The sequence below is a fragment of the Carcharhinus amblyrhynchos genome, chromosome 8 (assembly GCF_965287045.1).
Source record: "Carcharhinus amblyrhynchos chromosome 8, sCarAmb.v2.hapA, whole genome shotgun sequence".
NCBI classification, from domain to species: domain Eukaryota; kingdom Metazoa; phylum Chordata; class Chondrichthyes; order Carcharhiniformes; family Carcharhinidae; genus Carcharhinus; species Carcharhinus amblyrhynchos.
The window spans coordinates 71,769,469-71,788,559 of NC_137331.1; the positions used below are offsets into that span (position 1 = coordinate 71,769,469).

The 19,091-nt window shown below is 43.5% G+C and overlaps 1 protein-coding gene across 5 annotated transcripts in view; it reads right to left on the bottom strand.

The window, feature by feature from the left end:
- The window catches only part of spidr (scaffold protein involved in DNA repair), a 304,782-nt gene that overhangs the window by 160,952 nt on the left and 124,739 nt on the right, over positions 1-19,091 (bottom strand). For all 5 annotated transcript variants that reach the window (XM_080194248.1, XM_080194245.1, XM_080194244.1 and 2 more), the window contains one exon: positions 17,666-17,885. In XM_080194248.1, the coding sequence (XP_080050374.1) occupies positions 17,666-17,885 (220 nt within the window). The remainder of the gene's footprint in view (positions 1-17,665; positions 17,886-19,091) is intronic.

Consider the following 19,091-nt stretch of genomic DNA (forward strand, 5'->3'; position numbering starts at 1 on the left):
CTAATTACTTGCTGTACCTGTGATTCATGCACTGGGAGACACAAATCCCTCTGCATTTCAGAGTTTTGCAATTTCTCAGCAGTTAGATAATATTTGTTATTCAGAAAAGTGAAATTTTTTTTAAAGGTAAGAGAGAATAAGTATTGATGTTCAAAAAGATTTGTATATACTCATAAGGAATGCAAAAAGTTAACATACAGATGCAGCAATTAGGAAGAAAAATGCCATGTTGGTCTTTATTGCAAGGAGATTGGAATACAGAAATAAAGACTTGTGCTTTGTGTGTAGAGTTTTTGGTGAGACCATATCTGGAATCTGGCAGCCATCACAGAGACATGGTTGGAGAGGGACAGCATTGGCAGCTTAACTTATGGGATCTTTGGACAATTTTGACCTCCATATTTAAGAAAAGATACACTTCCTTCGGAAGTGGTACAGCAAATTTGGTTCACCAAATTGGTCCCTGAGATGAGAGACTTTTCCTATTGGGTCTTTATTCTTTGGCATTTTGAAGAATGAGAAGTGACCTCATGGAAACTTGCAAAACTTTGAAGGAAATAAAATCAAAATACTGTGGATGCTGGAATCAGAAGCAAAAACAGAAAATACTGGTAAAACTCATCAGGTCTGACAGCAATAGAGAGAACACTGTTTACCCCAGTCCAACGCTGGCATCTCCACATCAGCAATAGAGAAAAAATGAAGTTAACCTTCTGAATCCGTACGACTTCTTCAGAGTAAATTCTGAAGGGGCTTGATAGGAAAGCCACAGAGATTGTTTTTATAGCTAGGGGATTTGAATGCGAGTACAGTCTCATGATAAGATCCGGTCATTTAGGACTGAGAGGAAGATAAATTACTTTGGAATTCTCCTCCCCAGAGGGCTGTGGATGCTCCAACATTGGATACATTTAAGGCTGGGATAGTCAGGTTTTTGGTCTCTCAGGGAATCAAGGGATGTGGGGAATGGGCAGGAAAGTGGAATTAAAGTCCAAGATCAGCCATGATTGAATTTGAATGGTGCAGCAGGTTCCTCAGAAGGCAAACACGGTACACAGTGGACAGAGTACCCTTCGTCGTCCAGTACTTCCCCGGAGCGGAGAAGCTACGACATCTTCTCCGGAGTCTTCAACATATCATTGATGAAGACGAACATCTCGCCAGGGCTATCCCCACACCCCCACTTCTTGCTTTCAGACAACCACGCAACCTCAAACAGACCATTGTTCGCAGCAAATTACCCAGCCTTCAGGAGAACAGTGACCACAATACCACACAACCCTGCCACAGCAGCCTCTGTAAGACATGCCGGATCATCAACATGGATACCATCATCACATGTGAGAATACCATCCACCAGGTACATGGTAAATACTCTTGCAACTCGGCCAACACTGTCTACCTGATACGTTGCAAGAAAGGATGTCCTGAAGCGTGGTACATTGGGGAGACCATGCAGACGCTACGACAACGTATGAATGAACATCGTTTGACAATCACCAGGCAAGGCTGTTCCCTTCCTGTTAGCGAACACTCTGACCTTCAGGTAAGCATTCTCCAAGGCGGCCTTCACGACACACGACAGCGCAGAGTCGCTGAACAGAGACTGATAGCCAAGTTCCGCACACATGAGGGCGGTCTCAACAGGGATCTTGGGTTCATGTTGCACTATCCTCGTGACTTGCCTGGGTTTGCAAAACCTCACTTGCTGTACTGTCTGGAGACAATACACATCTCTTTAACCTGTGATCAGTGCTCCTTCCACTCACATTGTCAGCCACTTCAGGTCTTGAACAGCAGGTTAGGTGTAAGGATTCGCATTCTAATCAGTAACCTCTAAACTGTGTGTGCTTTATATGCTCTGTCTGAGGCCAGAACTCTCCATTCACCTGACGAAGGGACTAACCCCGAAAGCTTGTGAGTCTATTATCAAATAAATCGGTTGGACTAAAACCTGGTGTTGTCAGACTTTTTACTGTGTTTACGCCAGTCCAACGCCGGCATACCCACATCAGGTTCAATGAGCCAGAGGTCTATTCTAGTTCTATTATATTCTTGAGTCAGTCAGCCTCAGTCCAGATCTTTAAATCTTCAACAATATTTAGTTATCCAAATGGAACAACTTGAAAAGCTTGCTCCCCTTTTGCCTCAGCACTTGTGATTTCAGCTGTTTTTACCCTATGATAGAACACAGAACATTACAATGCCCTCAATGTTGTGTCGACCTGTGAAACCAATCTAAAGCCCATCTAACCTACACTGTTCCAAATTCTTTATAACTTCCTCACTAAACTTACCACCTCTCATTCTGATTCTTATATGCCTTTTCAATTAATCCTTTGACCACGTCTCCTAATACTCTCTGCATTTATTTTTCTCTTTGGGATATTTTGTATATTAAAAGCTCAACATAAATGCAAATTATCTTTCTGTTTGCTTAAAACTGGCGAGGAGGCATCTAACCATGGCATGCTTGGTACATAACTAATCAGAATATAGTTCATAAATTTTTTACCAGGAATTACACACAGCTACTGCAAGTTAACACTCAGACTATTATTAGTACCAAACTTGGGTAAATAACCACAACATTCCTTTTCTTGCTCACTCTTGTCTGCAATACTGATAAAACATAACAGGTTTATTGTGAAACAGATAAAAGATAACAAACTGAAAAGATACATTCCAAGTGACAGCAACATGAATAGAAGGTTGTTTGTATGTAATGTCATTTAGACACAAACTCGGTATATATTTCTCTCTGTTCTAGTCATCCAGAGAAAATTGCGTAAACAGGGAACTGCACCATTAAGAAATAATCAATCAGTTCAATCTTCAAGAAGAACTACTGCCTGAATCATTTGTAGACTGTCCCATCTAAGTCGGCACAATGGAATGAATGGAATTTCCTAAGCTTATGTCTAGACAAGCTTTATGGAAAGACTCAAATGATATTATATAAAACTAAGCACTGCTCTAGTTTCTCAACTGATTAGATGAAGTGAAGACCCAAAAGAATACAATGAGCTTTAATTGGCTCTTACATTATCAACAGTGACAAAGATTCTTACTTTTTTTAAATCAACTGACAATTATCTGAAATAAACTGTGTTAGAGGATAACGTAACTTCTTTTTTACTCTAAAGTTGAACAGTTTCATGATTTGAACTGAGATATATAAAGAGTAGTTTGCAGGAGAAATGCAGAAACTTATAATCAGAGGAGAGTGATTTTACCACCATCGATGGGCGGGGCGAGCCGGTAAAATCATGAGGGCCAAGAAATCAGATTTGCGCCTGATTTCTCACCTCTCATGATCTTCCTAGCATCTGATATTTGCTGCATTCAGCCTGCCACCCATTTGAGTGGGAGAGGCTGAATATGTTATTCAAATTTATTGTAATGGCGAGGCGACGGCCTAGTGGTATTATCACTAGATAATTAATCCAGAAACTCAGTTAATGTTCTGGAGACCCAGGTTTGAAACCTGTCTTGGCAGATGGTGGAATTTGAATTCAATAAAATATACCATTGTCGATTGTTGTAAAAACCCATCTGGTTCACTAACATCCTTTAGGGAATGAAATTTGCTGACCTTGCTTGGTCTAGCCTACGTGTGATTCCGAAGTCACAGTAATGTGGTTGATTCTCAACTGTCCTCTGAAATGGCTGAGCAAGCCCACTTCTTCTCAAGGGCAACTAGAGATGGACAATAAATACTGGCCAGTCAGTGACGTCCATGTCCCATGAATGAATGAAAGAATGTAATTGACAAGCCCAGGGTGCAATCGCCTGGGCTCACTTGCCTTTATGGCCTAGCCAGGAGAGGTTCTTACTGATGAGGATCATATATGGTCCCAATGAACAGGGACTAGTCATGATAGCCTCACCAGGCATTGAGCATCCCCCCACCCACCCCAAGGAGGTTGAGGGTAAGGGTGAAGGTACCTCTCGGGCAGTGCCAGCCTGCATCCTGGCACTGTCCACATTGGCAGGGGCGACACTTTGCAAGCAGTGGGGGGGGAATGCTGTTGTGACTCCGCATCGCAATTGGTAGTAGTGGGAGAGTATTTCTCTCTCTCAGACCTTTCAAGCCTCTGCTGGTTAACATTGCACATGTGCAGCCAAAGTGGTCTGCACATACACAAAAATGCCTTCTGCTGCCAATTTAAGCCCTGCCCAAGACGAGAAATGATTTAAGCTATTTCTTCATGCATTAAGTGCATAAAATTCTGGATTTGAACTTGCCCAATAAACAGGTGAGAAACTCTCCTGTTTTCCTGCCAGTCCTAAACTTAGAATTTTTTTGATAAGATCGCCCTGACAGAATCCCTATAGTACAGAAGGAGGCCATTTGGCCCACTGATCCTGCACTGACAACAATCCCACCTGGCCCTATCCCCATAACCCGATGCATTTACTTTGCATCTCCCTGACACTAAGGGAGGAAACTGGAGCACCCAGAGGAAACCCACACAGATAAGGGGAGAATGTGCAAACTCCACCACAGACAGTGTCCTGAGTCTGGAATTGAACCCAAGTCCTTGGCACCTGGATCCTAATGTAATAAGTGCATCTAAAATTTGGCAATTGTTACTGGTATTTTCTTAGATACCTCATTTTGTTAAAATGAAGTTTTATATCTACATGCTCTTCTTATTTTTAAAACCTTTGTTCATTACATCACTATTTGCAACCACATTTGTCTTTAATAATTTGCATGCTATATATTTCAAATCAAACGCACCAGCATAAACCTTTCACTTTGTAGATACACAATCTGACCATTAGGTGCCAATACTGTGAGCTAGAAAATTGAGATTCAGCTTCTGTGTTGAATGCTAAACATTCTCCAAGCCTCCAATAGAGTGAGCAGGAAACATATTTATTATGAGCCACAAATGCACCACCTGCCATACTGATGTAGACAAAAAAAATACATGCAGGGCTAATTCCAGAAGATGGCAATATTCAAATATGGGACCGAATCAAATCTGCCTATTCAAATATGGGACCTCTGCAATACAGAACAGTCTTGAACACAGCCAGCTGCATTCAGGAAAACCTGGTCTACACAAAGTCCAACAGAAAGTTTACATTTTATAACCACTAATTAAGGACAGATGAACATAAGAACATAAGAAATAGGAGCAGGAGTAGGCCATCTAGCCCTTCGCGCCTGCCCCGCCATTCAATAAGATCATGGCTGATCTGTCGTGGCTCAGTTCCACTTTCCCGCCCTCTCCCCATAACCCTTAATCCCCTCTCTTATCAAGAACCCATCAACCCACTTCTAATGACTTTGTTTTTGGCAAAATTTGAAATAAATTTAATCATCAATTTGATGTGAATCAACCTTTTTTAAGCTTGACTCCAATCCATACATCCTGTTTGCCTTCTAGGGTTTAAAGAATGTGACAAGTAAAAAATTAGTACATAATCAAATGTATTAGTAACCAGGTTACCAATTGAAATTTTTCACAGGGAAAAAAGTACGCACCTGGAAATTCATGGAATCCCTATATCGCAAAAGAAAGCCATTTGGCCCATCAAGTCTGCACCGACTCTCTGATATAGTAGCACTCCCAAGCACTCTCCTCTCGCCCTATCCCCATAACCTCTCACATTTTCCATGGCTAATCCATCTAACCTACACATCTTGGGACACTAAGGGACAATTTAACATAGCCGATCCACCTAACCTGCACATCTTTGGACGGTGGGACGAAATCGGAGCATCTGGAGGAAACCCACACAGACATGGGGAGAATGTGCAAACTTTACACAGTCATCACCTGAGGCTGGAATTGAACCCAGGTCCATTGCAGTGTGAGGCAGCAGTGCTAACCAATGTGTCGCCCAAATTCAGCCAACCGCTAAAACTTAACAAAAATCCCATAGTAAAAATGCTGTTTCACTTGTTCAGTTCTGTAAATCAGTAATGATGTATCCAATTAGGCACTTTACAGCCTTCTGGACTCAATATTGAGTTCAACAACTTCAGACTACGTACCTTTTCCTCCATGTTTATCCCTTTATGTCCCAATGCACCTACCACATTTTGCCCACAGATTCATTTGCCATTTGTTCCCAAGTTTTGCTTTCAGAGAGCACTGACTCTTGTTTTGCTAATAACACGTTCTGCTCTTACCTTTATGCTACTTTTAGCACATTCTTTAGTCTTTAGCACTATTTCAACATCCTCTCTGTCTTGTGCTCATAACATGGTTGCCAAATCTCTCTACTTCCCTAGTTCTATTCTGCTCTACCCCCTCTTTAACAGTATAAAATCCATTACTTTTCCCCTTTCTTTGATTCTGTAGAAGTTATATGGACTAGAAACTCGAACTCGGTTTCTCTCTGCACAGATGCTGCTAGACCTGCTGAGTTTTTCCAGCATTTTCTATTTTAATTCAGATTTCCAGCATACAAAGTATTTTGCTTTTACATTATGATACATCATGTATTGTCTGGCATGACTTTTTTAATACATACAGTGCTTTTTTAACTTTGGTATTCGCACATATTTGCTGTGGCACAACGCTGTCATGTCTGAATGTCATAATTTTAGGACAATAGGGATAAGTACCTACGGAAAAAGGGAAATTCATGGGATAAACTTTTTTTGTGTGTACGGAATCTTTCAGCATATGTTAGAGGATATTTTTTGTGCACAGGTTTGGATTATTGCACAAGGGGATATTTGGAGTTACTATCTAACAGGCTTCACATAGTCCACTCACTGGTTTGGATACATGTTGCTGAATTTTACATTTTTTTGACTGTCAGAAGCAAACTGACCTGTAAGTGTGCAGCCCACCATTTTTTCATAATGAATAAAATAGCCCAGCCAATTAGTGACTGCCCAGCAGGAAGGCTACCAACTAACTCAGGGAAGAGTAAGTCCAACATCCAATCAGGCCCTTAGGGATGGATGTCTTGCAGCAGATGGGCGAGTCCATGACTCACGGTCACAGCCACATATTTAAAGCACCCTGACACAGATTGATGGCAGCTGCAAAGGAAATCTTGATTTGGAAAAGAAAATAGAAAAAGGACCATTAAATACATTGAACCACTGGAGTAGCAATGCAGACATTAGTATGTGATGCTGACACACCTAAAAGCATTTTGTTTCCATTTTGGTGGTTTTGTGCCAGCAGTGTCTCATTCAGGACCCTTGCCATGGAGAAAAGAACATATGAGCACACCTTTTCTATTTTCCTCTGAAATAGACTCTAATTTTACCCTTTAACTCTGCTGGTTGCTCCTCAGAGTAGGAAGCTCAAACTGGCCAGTATGAAGCACTGCCATATTCTCAGCTGCAACCAAGAATGGAAGGAAGGCAAATTGAGACACATAGAACAAGTATTGGTCCATGGTTCAATAATGATTATCTGTGACTCCTTCTCCAAACTGTGAACGATTGCCATGAGGTCCTCATGCTAAGTAATGGAAAAAGACCTCTCCACTACAGCAAAGCAGCTTGGATGGAGGTTGCAAAGGAGGTCAACAGCTTTGGGGTCATCTAAAGGCCTTGGTTATAATACCATAAATGAATGAATTATCTCTTATGATTTGCTAGTGCAAGTGTCTAAACATTTGCAGATGCATCTGTGTGGGAGGGTGTGACATGTGTCAAGTGTGGGATTACAAATGCGCCACAGCAAATACGAGAGATCACCAAAGTAAAAAATCACTCTGTGTATTAAAAAATTCATGCCAGACAAGGTGGCAGGAAGCATACTGCATGGCATGGAGGATTCTGAAATTCAAGACTTGTTAGTTTGTGAGGATCATTGCGAAGTGTTGCCTGCAGACAATGGACATGTTGAACACATAAATGATATGTAAGATTAATTACAATGTCCCTTTTCTTTGCAGGAGAAGAGAGCATATAATGCCCTTGAGAGGATAAAGGCAGGAAGAGAAGTGCCAAACCTTGCCATTTTTACTCCTGTAGAGGAAGAACTGCAGTTAGCAAGCAATTAATGGCGTACAGGATCATTGGCTTTGGAGGGTTAGAGAACAGCCCTTGGATGGTGAGATTCCATGAGCCCATAACTAGAATCCCAACAGTGCAGGAGGAGGCCATTTGGCCCATTGAGTCTGTACCAACCACAATCCCACCCAAGCTCTATCCCTGTAACCTCACATATTTACCCTGCAAATCCCCAGCACCAGGGTCAATTTAGCATGGCTAGTCAATCTAACCTGCACATCTTTGGACTGTGGGAGGAAACTGGACCACCCAGAGGAAATCCATGCAGACACAAGGAAAACGTGCAGACTCCACACTGTGACCCGAAGCCGCAATTGAACCTGGGTCCCCTGGCGCTGTGAGACAGCTGTATTAACCACTGTGCTGTCCCACTCTCCTGGAAAGCTTGTGCTGAATGGATATAGGGTAAAAGAAGTAGGTATGGATGGAGCATTGACATTTGTTACTTTGGGGAGAAATGTGTCTCTCAACCTTAAAAGAGCCGAGGTTTAAAACCTGGTTACCATTTCTGAATGGTGAGCATGTTTGCATGAAGAAGGTGTGTGTCTGTGAAGTCAAATGATAATGGCGCCGTTCATAATCTTCGTTTCGTGCCACCACAGGTGAAACCTCAGTAGCTGCAGCAACCAGTCCTCAGGGACTAAGGTTAACTTCTGAGGAGGACAACGATGCCTCAGAGGGTGCACTGTCATATCAGCCACCAGCTCAGATATCCACCCCATTTTCATATAAGCAAGTTGGTTGAAAGAGATCCAGAGATTGTTATAGTACAAGCCCCTAGCACTCGGAGGAATGCTGGAATGGTCTAGGTGCTCTGCTCCCATTGCTGACAAACTTCTGTTGTTTATCAAGAGGCAATTGCTGGATGTACAGCACGAGCTATGTGGAGATCTGGCACAACTTCCACTGAGTTGTGCACACTGGCATAGACAGTTAAGGAGTCCAACCAGGCGATGAACACTCCAATCTCTCAAGAATTCGTAGCTTCCTCATTGAGATACTGGTGATTATCATGGAGGTCCAACCTCAGAAGCTCACTGATGGCTTTCAGAGTATAGACTCTGGCCTGTAATTCTATTACTTTGTATATTGCTACAGTGCCAAGTACACAAGATGGCACAATGGCACAGTGGTTAGCACTGCTGCCTTACAGTGCCACGGACTTGGGTTCAATTCCTGGCTTGGGTGTAGAGTTTGCATGTTCTCCCCATGTATGCGTGGGTTTCCTCTGGGTGCTCCGGTTTCCTCCTACAGCTTGAAAGATGTGCTGGTTAGGTGCACTGACAAGAACTGGCGCCAGAATGCGGCGACTAGGGGATTTTCACAGTAACTTCATTGCAGTGTTAATGCAAGCCTTATTTGTGACTAATAAACAAACTTTAAACATTTAAACTTTAGGTGAGAGGAGGAGAAAGTTGCATCCAGGAAAGATTCATCCTAGATTCTGTTGTGAATGATGTGGAGATGCCAGCATTGGACTGGGGTAAACACAGCAAGTAGTCTCACAACACCAGGTTAAAGTCCAACAAGTTTATTTGGTAGCAAAAGCCACTTGCTTTCGGAGCGCTGCCCCTTCATCAGGTAAGTGGGAGTTCTGTTCACAAACAGGGTATATAAAGACACAAACTCAATTTACAAAATAATGGTTGGAATGCAAGTCTTTACAGGTAATCAAGTCTTAAAGGTACAGACAATGTGAGTGGAGAGAGAGTTGAGCACAGATGAAACAGAAGTGTGTTGTCTCCTGACACGACAGTTAATGAGATTTTGCAAGCCCAGGCAAGTTGCGGGGATTACAGATAGTGTGACATGAACCCAAGATCCCACTTGAGGCCATCCTCATGTGTGCAGAACTTGGCTATCAGTCTCTGCTTAGCAACTCTGTGTTGTCGTGCGTTGTGAAGGCCACCTTGAAGAACGCTTAACCCGTGACTGCCAAGGTGCTCCCCAATAGGACGAGAACACTCCGAAGCAGGAAGGGCCAAAAGGGTTTCATGGTGGTGGATATAAAGCTGCTATCACAAGCAGAGGCCACCTCTTAGTGCACTCCTGATTGGGGGCAACCTCTCCTCCAGCCCTCTGCCAATGATACCCTTTTGTAAGAAAATGTTTTCAATGTACAAAGCGTCATTAAAACAGGCAAAGGGACTACTTGACAATTAATGTCACATTTCATCGTCTCTCCTGACAGACACACATTTTCATTATATCAACATGCCTCGGAGTGTCATGTGAAGAGATAAGATTTCTGTCACTGTGGAGAAGAGCCCCACTGCACAAAGAACATCACAGCTTCTGGCGACCAGAGGACAGTTGCTAAAGTCAACCCAGGCAAAGCGATACAAGAATCAGCAGCCTGTTGTAAGCACAGCAGACAGCGAGAAGGGGAACAGGATGCCCTAATAAAAAAAGCAGAGCTGTCACACATAAGTGTGAATGTGTAGATTTTTTGTTTGCTAATATATTACTTACATTATGTATTAAATATTTACGTGTTCTAGCCACACTAGCGTCATTGCAGCTGTATAGGGCACTGGTGAGGCCGCAGCTGGAGTACTGTGTGCAGTTTTGGTCGCCGCACTTACGCAAGGATATTTTGGCCTTGGAGGGAGTGCAGAGGAGGTTTACTAGGCTGATGCTGGAGTTGAGGGGGTTGAGCTATGAGGAGAGGCTGAATAAACTAGGCTTGTACTCGTTAGAGTTTAGAAGAATGAGGGGAGATCTCATTGAGACGTATAAGATGATGAATGGGATGGATAGGATAGAGGTGGAGAGACTCTTCCCGCTCAGAAAGGACAGTAGGACTAGGGGGCACAGCCTCAAGATAAAGGGGGGGCGGTTTAGAACGGAGTTGAGGAGGAACTTCTTCACTCAAAGGGTGGTGAATCTCTGGAATTCTCTGCCCGTTGAGGTGGTGGAGGCTGCCTCGCTAAATATTTTTAAGACGCGGGTTGATGGGTTTTTCATAAGCGAGGGGATTAAGGGTTATGGGGAGAGGGCGGGAAAGTGGAACTGAGCCACGACAGATCAGCCATGATCTCACTGAATGGCGGGGCAGGCTCGAAGGGCTAGATGGCCTACTCCTGCTCCTATTTCTTATGTTCTTATGTTCCCAATGCGTGTGCATCTCCCAGCACTGAATGTCCGGTGTGGTCGGGGTCACACTGGAAAACGGCAGGACCAGCAGTAAATCATTTTAGTCTTATTTTAATGCTATTTAAATGTCATTATCGTGCCCGGGCTGAAGTCTCTGGGCCCAATAGCATCTCCTACGCCTCCAGGGAAACTAGCGGGAGACCCTGCTGGAGTGAAGGGGAGGTCAATTGGGGCCCCCCGAAGGTGTCAGGCAGGAGGATGGCGCCCCCTGGATGTGGGCACCCTGGCAGTGCCAGCTTATGTCCAGAGAGCACTTTGGCATTGTCCAACAGGGGGGCGCGATCAGGGGAAGGGGGGTAGGCAGCAGTACGAGGATCCTGGGCTGAGCAATCAAGCTGCTCAGCAAAGTGCAGATTCGGGGTCACTGCGCATGTGCAGATTTCCAGAACTGTCACACTCTGGTGTGAATAGGCCTCCCCCAAGGTTTTAATGAGATTCACGATTGTGGCCACTGTCTTGTGCAGAGTGTGGGAGATTCGAGAGTGAACTCCCACTGGAAAAACAGATGCGATTTACACCAGTTTTCCAATGAATTCATCACTTTGAACTTTTTTCAGAGAATAGTCTCCAACATCTTCGCCGTACTCCCTTCTTCTTGGTATCTTCCTGCATCAACTCCAGGGTAAGCTGGGCATGTGCCAGTGGTGAAACTCCAAATTTGACATTTCAGAAGGGCCTTCATGAGCACAGACTACCTTGATAACTGTAACTTGATCAAAATGAGGACAACACATAGATGAAATGCAGATAAGAACATAAGAAATAGGAGCAGGAGTAGGCCATCTAGCCCTTCGAGCCTGCCCCGCCATTCAGTGAGATCATGGCTGATCTGTCGTGGCTCAGTTCCACATTCCCGCCCTCTCCCCATAACACTTAATCCCCTCGCTTATCAAAAACCCATCAACCCGTGTCTTAAAAATATTTAGCGAGGTAGCCTCCACCACTTCAACGGGCAGAGAATTCCAGAGATTCACCACCCTTTGAGTGAAGAAGTTCCTCCTCAACTCCGTTCTAAACCGCTCCCCCCTTTATCTTGAGGCTGTGCCCCTTAGTCCTACTATCCTTTCTGAGCGGGAAGAGTCTCTCCACCTCTATCCTATCCATCCCATTCATCATCTTATACGTCTCAATGAGATCTCCCCTCATCCTTCTAAACTCTAACGAGTACAAGCCTAATTTATTCAGCCTCTCCTCATAGCTCAACCCCCTCAACTCCAGCATCAGCCTAGTAAACCTCCTCTGCACTCCCTCCAAGGCCAAAATATCCTTGCGTAAGTACGGCACCCAAAACTGCACACAGTACTCCAGCTGCGGCCTCACCAATACCCTATACAGCTGCAGCAAGACCTCCCTACTTTTATATTCAATCCCCCTCGCTATGAAGGCCAGCATCCCATTCACCTTCCTGACCACCTGCTGCACCTGCAAGCTGGGTTATTGCGACTCATGCACAAGGACCCCAAGTTCCCTCTGCACCGTCACCTGCTGCAGTTTTTCGCCACGTAAGTAATAGTCCTTCCTACCACTATTCCTAAGAAAGTGGACCACCTCACACTTGCCAACATTAAATTCCATTTGCCATTTCCTGGCCCATTCGCCCAGCCTATCTAGATCCTTCTGTAGACTCTCCACACCCTCTGCACAATTTGCCGTTCCACCAATCTTGGTGTCATCAGCAAATTTCGATACCATACACTCGGTTCCCTCCTCCAGATCATCTATATAAATGGTAAATAGCTGAGGCCCCAGCACCGACCCCTGGGGTCGCCAATCCGAATAGCACCCACTGACCCCCACTCTCTTCCTCCTATTTGACAACCAATCCTCTATCCACGCTAACACCCTACGCCCAACTCCATGTCCCCTGACCTTCTGCAATAACCTCTTGTGAGGTACCTTGTCAAACGCCTTCTGAAAATCAAGAAAGACCACATCCACCGGCTCTCCTCTATCCACCGCCCTAGACACATCCTCATAGAACTCCAGTAAATTTGTCAGACACGACTTCCCTTTAACGAAACTCTGCGTCTGCTCTATCAAGCAATTCCTCTCAAGATGCCTCACTTTTTCCTCCTTGATGACGGATTCTAACATTTTACCTACAACAGATGTTAAACTAACCGGCCTACAATTCCCTGCCTTTTGCCTGGCACCCTTCTTAAACAACGGCGTAACATTAGCCGCTTTCCAATCTTCCGGCACTTCCCCGGAATCCAGCGACATCTGGAAAATAACCACCAAGGCATCCACTATCACCTCCGCCATTTCTTTCAGAACCCTCAGATGCATTCCATCCGGTCCTGGGGACTTGTCCACAATCAGTCCCTCCAGTCTGTCGAGCACCGCCTCTCTAGTAACAGTAATGTCATGAAGACCCTCCAGTCCTACCACCTTTCCATGTCTAACACCCGGCAAATTATTCACGTCCTCCTCCGTGAAGACAGAAACAAAAAAGTTATTCAAGACCTCAGCCATATCCCCATCCCCTACCACTAAGTCCCCCTTCTCATCCTCTAAGGGCCCAACGTTCACCCTAGCCAGCCTCTTCCTTTTTATATATTTATAAAAACTCTTGCTATCCTTTTTTATATTAAGCACTAGCCCAGCTTCATAGTTTCTCCTACCCTTCTTTATCAACTTCTTTGTCAATCTTTGTTGACATTTAAACCTCTCCCAATCCTCTTCTCGCCCACTACTCTTAGCTACTCTAAACGCCTCCGCTTTTAATTTAACACTTTCCTTCACCTCCTTCGTTATCCACGGCTTATTACCTCTCCTCCTACGGTCCTTTTTAACCATCGGAATAAATTTCTGCTGAGCACCAAGAAAGATCTCCTTAAAGATCCTCCACTGCTCCTCAGCAGACCTACCTTCCAACGCGCTCCCCCAGTCCACATTTGCCAATTCTTCTCTCATCCTACCGTACTCCCCTCTGTTCAAACAAAGGACATGCGTCCGGGAACCCACTTTCTCCTCCTCCATCTGCACCAGAAACTCCACCATACAATGATCACTCTCCCCAAGAGGATCCTTCACCGCAAGGTCCCTAATTCTACCCGCCTCATTACATAACACCAGATCCAAGATAGCTCGCTCCCTCGTCGGGAGTATGAGAAGCTGGGAATGGAATTAAAAAGTAGAACCGACAAGGTGGTTATCTCTGGGCTACTGCCTGAACCGAGAGCAGACGGGCGTAGGGTTGATAGGATTAAGGAAGTGAATGGGTGGCTCAGGGATTGGTTTGGGAGGAATGGGTTTGAATTTATGGGGCATTGGCACCAGTATTGGGGTAGGTGGGACCTGTTCGGGCGGGATGGGGTTGGTCTGAACCGTGCTGGGACCAGAGTGCTGGCGAATAGAGTAAAGAGGACTGTAGACAGGGCTTTAAACTAATTAGTGGGGGGGGAGGGTGCGAGGGTAGGTGACATTACAGGGTCTAAAGTTAAGGAGAGGGTACAGGTAAGGGAAGAGGCCGAGGATGTCCCAATAATAGAGGGCGTGAGTATGGTTGGTGGCGTTACGGCAAATAGGGTCCAGGTGAAGGCTGGGATGAAGGCACTTTATCTGAATGCACGAAGCATTCGGAATAAAGTGGATGAGTTGGTGGCGCAGATCGGCACAAATGGATATGATCTGGTGGCCATTACAACACATGCACAAATCCCGCGAACCAGCTCACATGTGATTCTCCTGGCCCAACACACTAAAAAATTAGTGGGTCAGGATAGGAGAATCACCCACGTTATTATTGAGCGAATCATGCATTGCTAGTTAAATCTTTGCATATTAGGAGGTTCCTCTATCCTTTTGACATCCAAAGCCTTCTATGCACCAGTTTGCAGAGCTCACTGGCATGGCTCACCCTCATCAAAAGACCATTCTCAGGCTCCTCATCAAAGACTATGGCTCACTCCATTACATTAACCTCTGCCAGGGCCTCTCCTCTCTCGAGTGCCAGGTTGTTTAGGGCATAGCAGATGTTGACAGCGATAAACAATATAGGAGAATGATGTGCGGGTTAGGTTGATTGGCCGTGGTATATTGACCTTAATGTCAGGAGGATTGTCAGGATTATGCAGCGTTACAGGAATAGAGCCTGGGTGGGATTGTTGTTGGTGTAGGCTCGATGGCTCCTTTCTGCACTGTAGAGATTCTATGAATATTGCAGAACATCCACCTATATGGTCCAAACTTCTAAATTAATGGCCTGCTTGATGATTGCCCTGGTAGGTACATGGCTCTCTTGCATTGGGGTCATGAGACATCTCTCAACTAGATATCTCCCATTCCCCAGAAATCAGTCATCCAAATGTTCTGGCGGACACAGCATCCCTAGCAACTGGGAATGCCTAAGTATGTAGAGGTCATGACTATTCTCAGGATAGCTGGTATACGCCTGCATAATCTTCCACTGATGGTCACAAGCAAATTGGACATTGATTAAATGAAACCCTTTTCTGTTGACAAAAGCCCCTGGAATTCCCAATGGTGCTTTGATGGCCACATAGGTATAATCTATGACCCCCTTGCATACTGGGAAATCCAGCAATATTCTCAGTGTCCCTGGCTCTCTCAGCTTGGCTGGTGTTGTCTATGTTGAATTAGATGAAAATTACAACTTCACAACCATTCCACAAAGGTCATTAGTTGATGCCTGGAAGGACCCAGGCCAATTAATGGCCACAGTTACCTTCAAAATAGCAGGCACTGGATGGCTACCAGTGCAACTGGAAGCTATCTTTCCAGCCAACAGAGAATAGAGAAAGAGAGTGTCTTTGAAAACACTCCCACTGTGTCATCTCCAGGTGCGTCACTCTTGGCCTACACAATCTGTTGGCAGTATGATGTCATCGCCTATCTCTGGGTGCCTGTTATTTTCTGCCTCTCTTGTGCAGGCACTTGCTGAGCAGCTGGTTCCTCACCTACCTGGACCACAAAGTGCACCAGCTCCTACACGGTTTCCTGTTTCAGTCTTCTCCTCCTCTACTCCCAGGCTCCTCCAAAGTGGATTATGCCCAGTTAGGGGCAGCAAGCTCTGGATGCTATTTTGGAGTCCCAAGGTCACTACAGCCTAGTCTGTAGACCCCTCCTCCCTTATGAAAGGCTTAGAGAAATAAATCTATAAAGAGAAAGCACTTTCAAACACATTCACCTGCATTAACGGATTCTTCTGCTAAACTCAAACGCAGTCCCACTTACTGACCATTTTATCCACCCTTGCACTGCTTCCTCAAACTTAGCATGACTCACTTCCAAATTTTTCCCACAAAAAATAGAGCGGGCCACATAAAATCTCAATCAATTCCCCTGTATAGTTGAATTGCATGTTAATTGTTTTTATTTTAAATGGCAGACAGGCTGATTTAGGTATCTGTGCCCCTTCTCTACTATCCCAGGTTGGTACATAAGGCTTGGGGACCATATGTACTTACCCAGGAATTTTTGGTCAATGCAAAACAATGCATCCCTTTTGGCAACATAAAATCGAGGCCTTGTATCCTGCCCATAGGTCCTCTTTAAGGAGTGCAGGAGGTGCATATGAGGGTTATGTCAGAGTTGATACAAATGTGACCTAATACAACTTGCACCTTCTCTTGCTTTTCTCACAATAATAAAATAAAATTCTCATTGCAACCAGACCTAGGTGACTGCATTAACTTGGTATCATTCATGTAACTTGCACTTGAGTTTCTAATGGAGAGTGGCTTTCTCCCCCGGATTTAAGCCACCTCTAGCTGCATGAGCTCTAACTTTTATCATCAAGAGATGTATCTTTTCTCATATTTCTTCTGTATGTTTTTCAAAACAATTGCTCTTCTACTACCACTACAAATATTCCTTTGAATAGAAAGCTGCAGACTCATGTTTTTCAAAACAATTGCTCTTCTACTACCACTACAAATATTCCTTTGAATAGAAAGCTGCAGGCTCATGATAATTTTTTACTTTCCAACCACCTATGCTAGGGACAAGTGAAATTATGAAAAGGCATCAACATCACAAATTTGGCAGGGCAGCCTACAGAGCTGCAGCAGAGGTGGACACTTCAGTTACAACTTAACAGTTGAACATCTTTCTTTGTTTAGGAGCTTTATCATCAATATGCTGCACTGTGAAAAAAGTCATTATATGTGGCAAAATTAAGCTTTTCTTTAATCAATTGCAATATGCACTGAAGGGAATTACATGCATGCAAACTGTTACATCCAAATAAAACAGGAATACACCAAGGCAATACAATCTGAAGAGCAGTATTTCAACAAAACCTTGACAAATCCATTATCTAGGCACATAATAATTCACAGCATATCAGTTCAGGACTATGACAGTTTTATTCACTGACATCCATTATCTAGTTGCAAGTCATATTTATTTCAAAACAACGATTATTTAGTCCTTAACAACATTATAAGATATAAATTATGACAGATTTATTTAAAATTAACATTTTGTTCAAGAAACAATTGAACTGGCTTGCATTTGTAGAAGTTGATATATAACACTCACCATGGCTGATAGATATGAACAGTATCTCCTACAGTGATCCCAAGGTAAGATGCTGTATCTTTTGTGAATAAAACCTTGAGTGGGGTTTTACTTGTGCACTCATCATTTTCAACAACTTGCTCTGTGGGGGTTTCCACCAACTGCTGGCACAAAGCTACAAACATTGAACATTCTTCATGTAAATCCAAAATTTTCACCATCAAAATGTCAACTTTCTCATCTGTAACAACAGAGAAAGGAAAATTCCTATTATTCTGTTTTATGGAATTAAACTGTAGACAGTCTGTTGGTTTTCACTTTTTATGTATATTTTATCCCTTTTTTTAGCTGCCTGGGCTAGTGCTTCTACTGCAGGAGTCATTACACAAACTGTTCTGAGGCAGTCGCCAATGTCTTCATGCAGCCCTTTGCCTGGAGGCATTGGAGACTGCTATCCGTAATTATTGATTTGCTTTTCCTCACTCTGAAAATCAGACACAAACACGATTTGGATCGGAAAAAATAGAAAATGCTGGCAACACACAGTGAATCAATCAGCGTCTGGAAGAGAAAGACAGATTAACCTTTCAAGTGAGATCAGAACTAGAACAGGTTAATCACTGCAAACAGAGTTCAAATGCAGAAACTGGAACAAAGAGGACCAAATACAAATCTACTCTTAATTTCAAATGTCTGGCTTTGTCCCATATATCTCAAGCCATTTGATTAATTTCTGTTAATCAATTTCAGATTTAAAATTAATAATTGATCATTGATCCTGCATCACCAACCATTTTCACAACAGAATCCTAACCTCTGTTACCATTTGTAGGTAGAAGCGATTCTTAACTTCATTGCTGAAAGGTCTAGGCCTTGTCCTCAGTCCTAGATTCTTCAAACATTGAAAATAGTTTTTCTCCATCTACGTTGGCAATTTCTCAGAATGTATTAAACTTTGGTCAAATTACCCCTTAATTTTCAATTTCCAGGCATACAGCCGGTGTAAGCTTTCCTTCAATTGAACTCTTGGGAGTCCAGGTATTTTTCTAGTATATCTAATCCTCACTCCCTAAGTGGTGCCCAGATTTTCACAAAGTAGTCCAGTCATGGTCCAACTAGTCCTTTTTATAGCTGTGGCATGACTTCTAACATCTAGCAGTCAACTCCTCTAGGTATGAAGGCTAGCTTGCTAATAGGGTAATTTGTTATTCATTTTTACATGGAGGCTGAGTTAACAAAGAATGTATCTCATGCATTGCACACCAGTTTGAATTACATGTGTAGCTTACTCTTTCTAATAACTATTCATGTATATATAAAACCATTAAGTATAAGATATTCTTGAAGATAAAGCCGTTTGCAAAATCTGAGGAAACTAAAAGCAGGAGAATACTGAAAATTCACAGAACCAAACAGATTCATAAATAATCTCATCTTAAAAAAATTA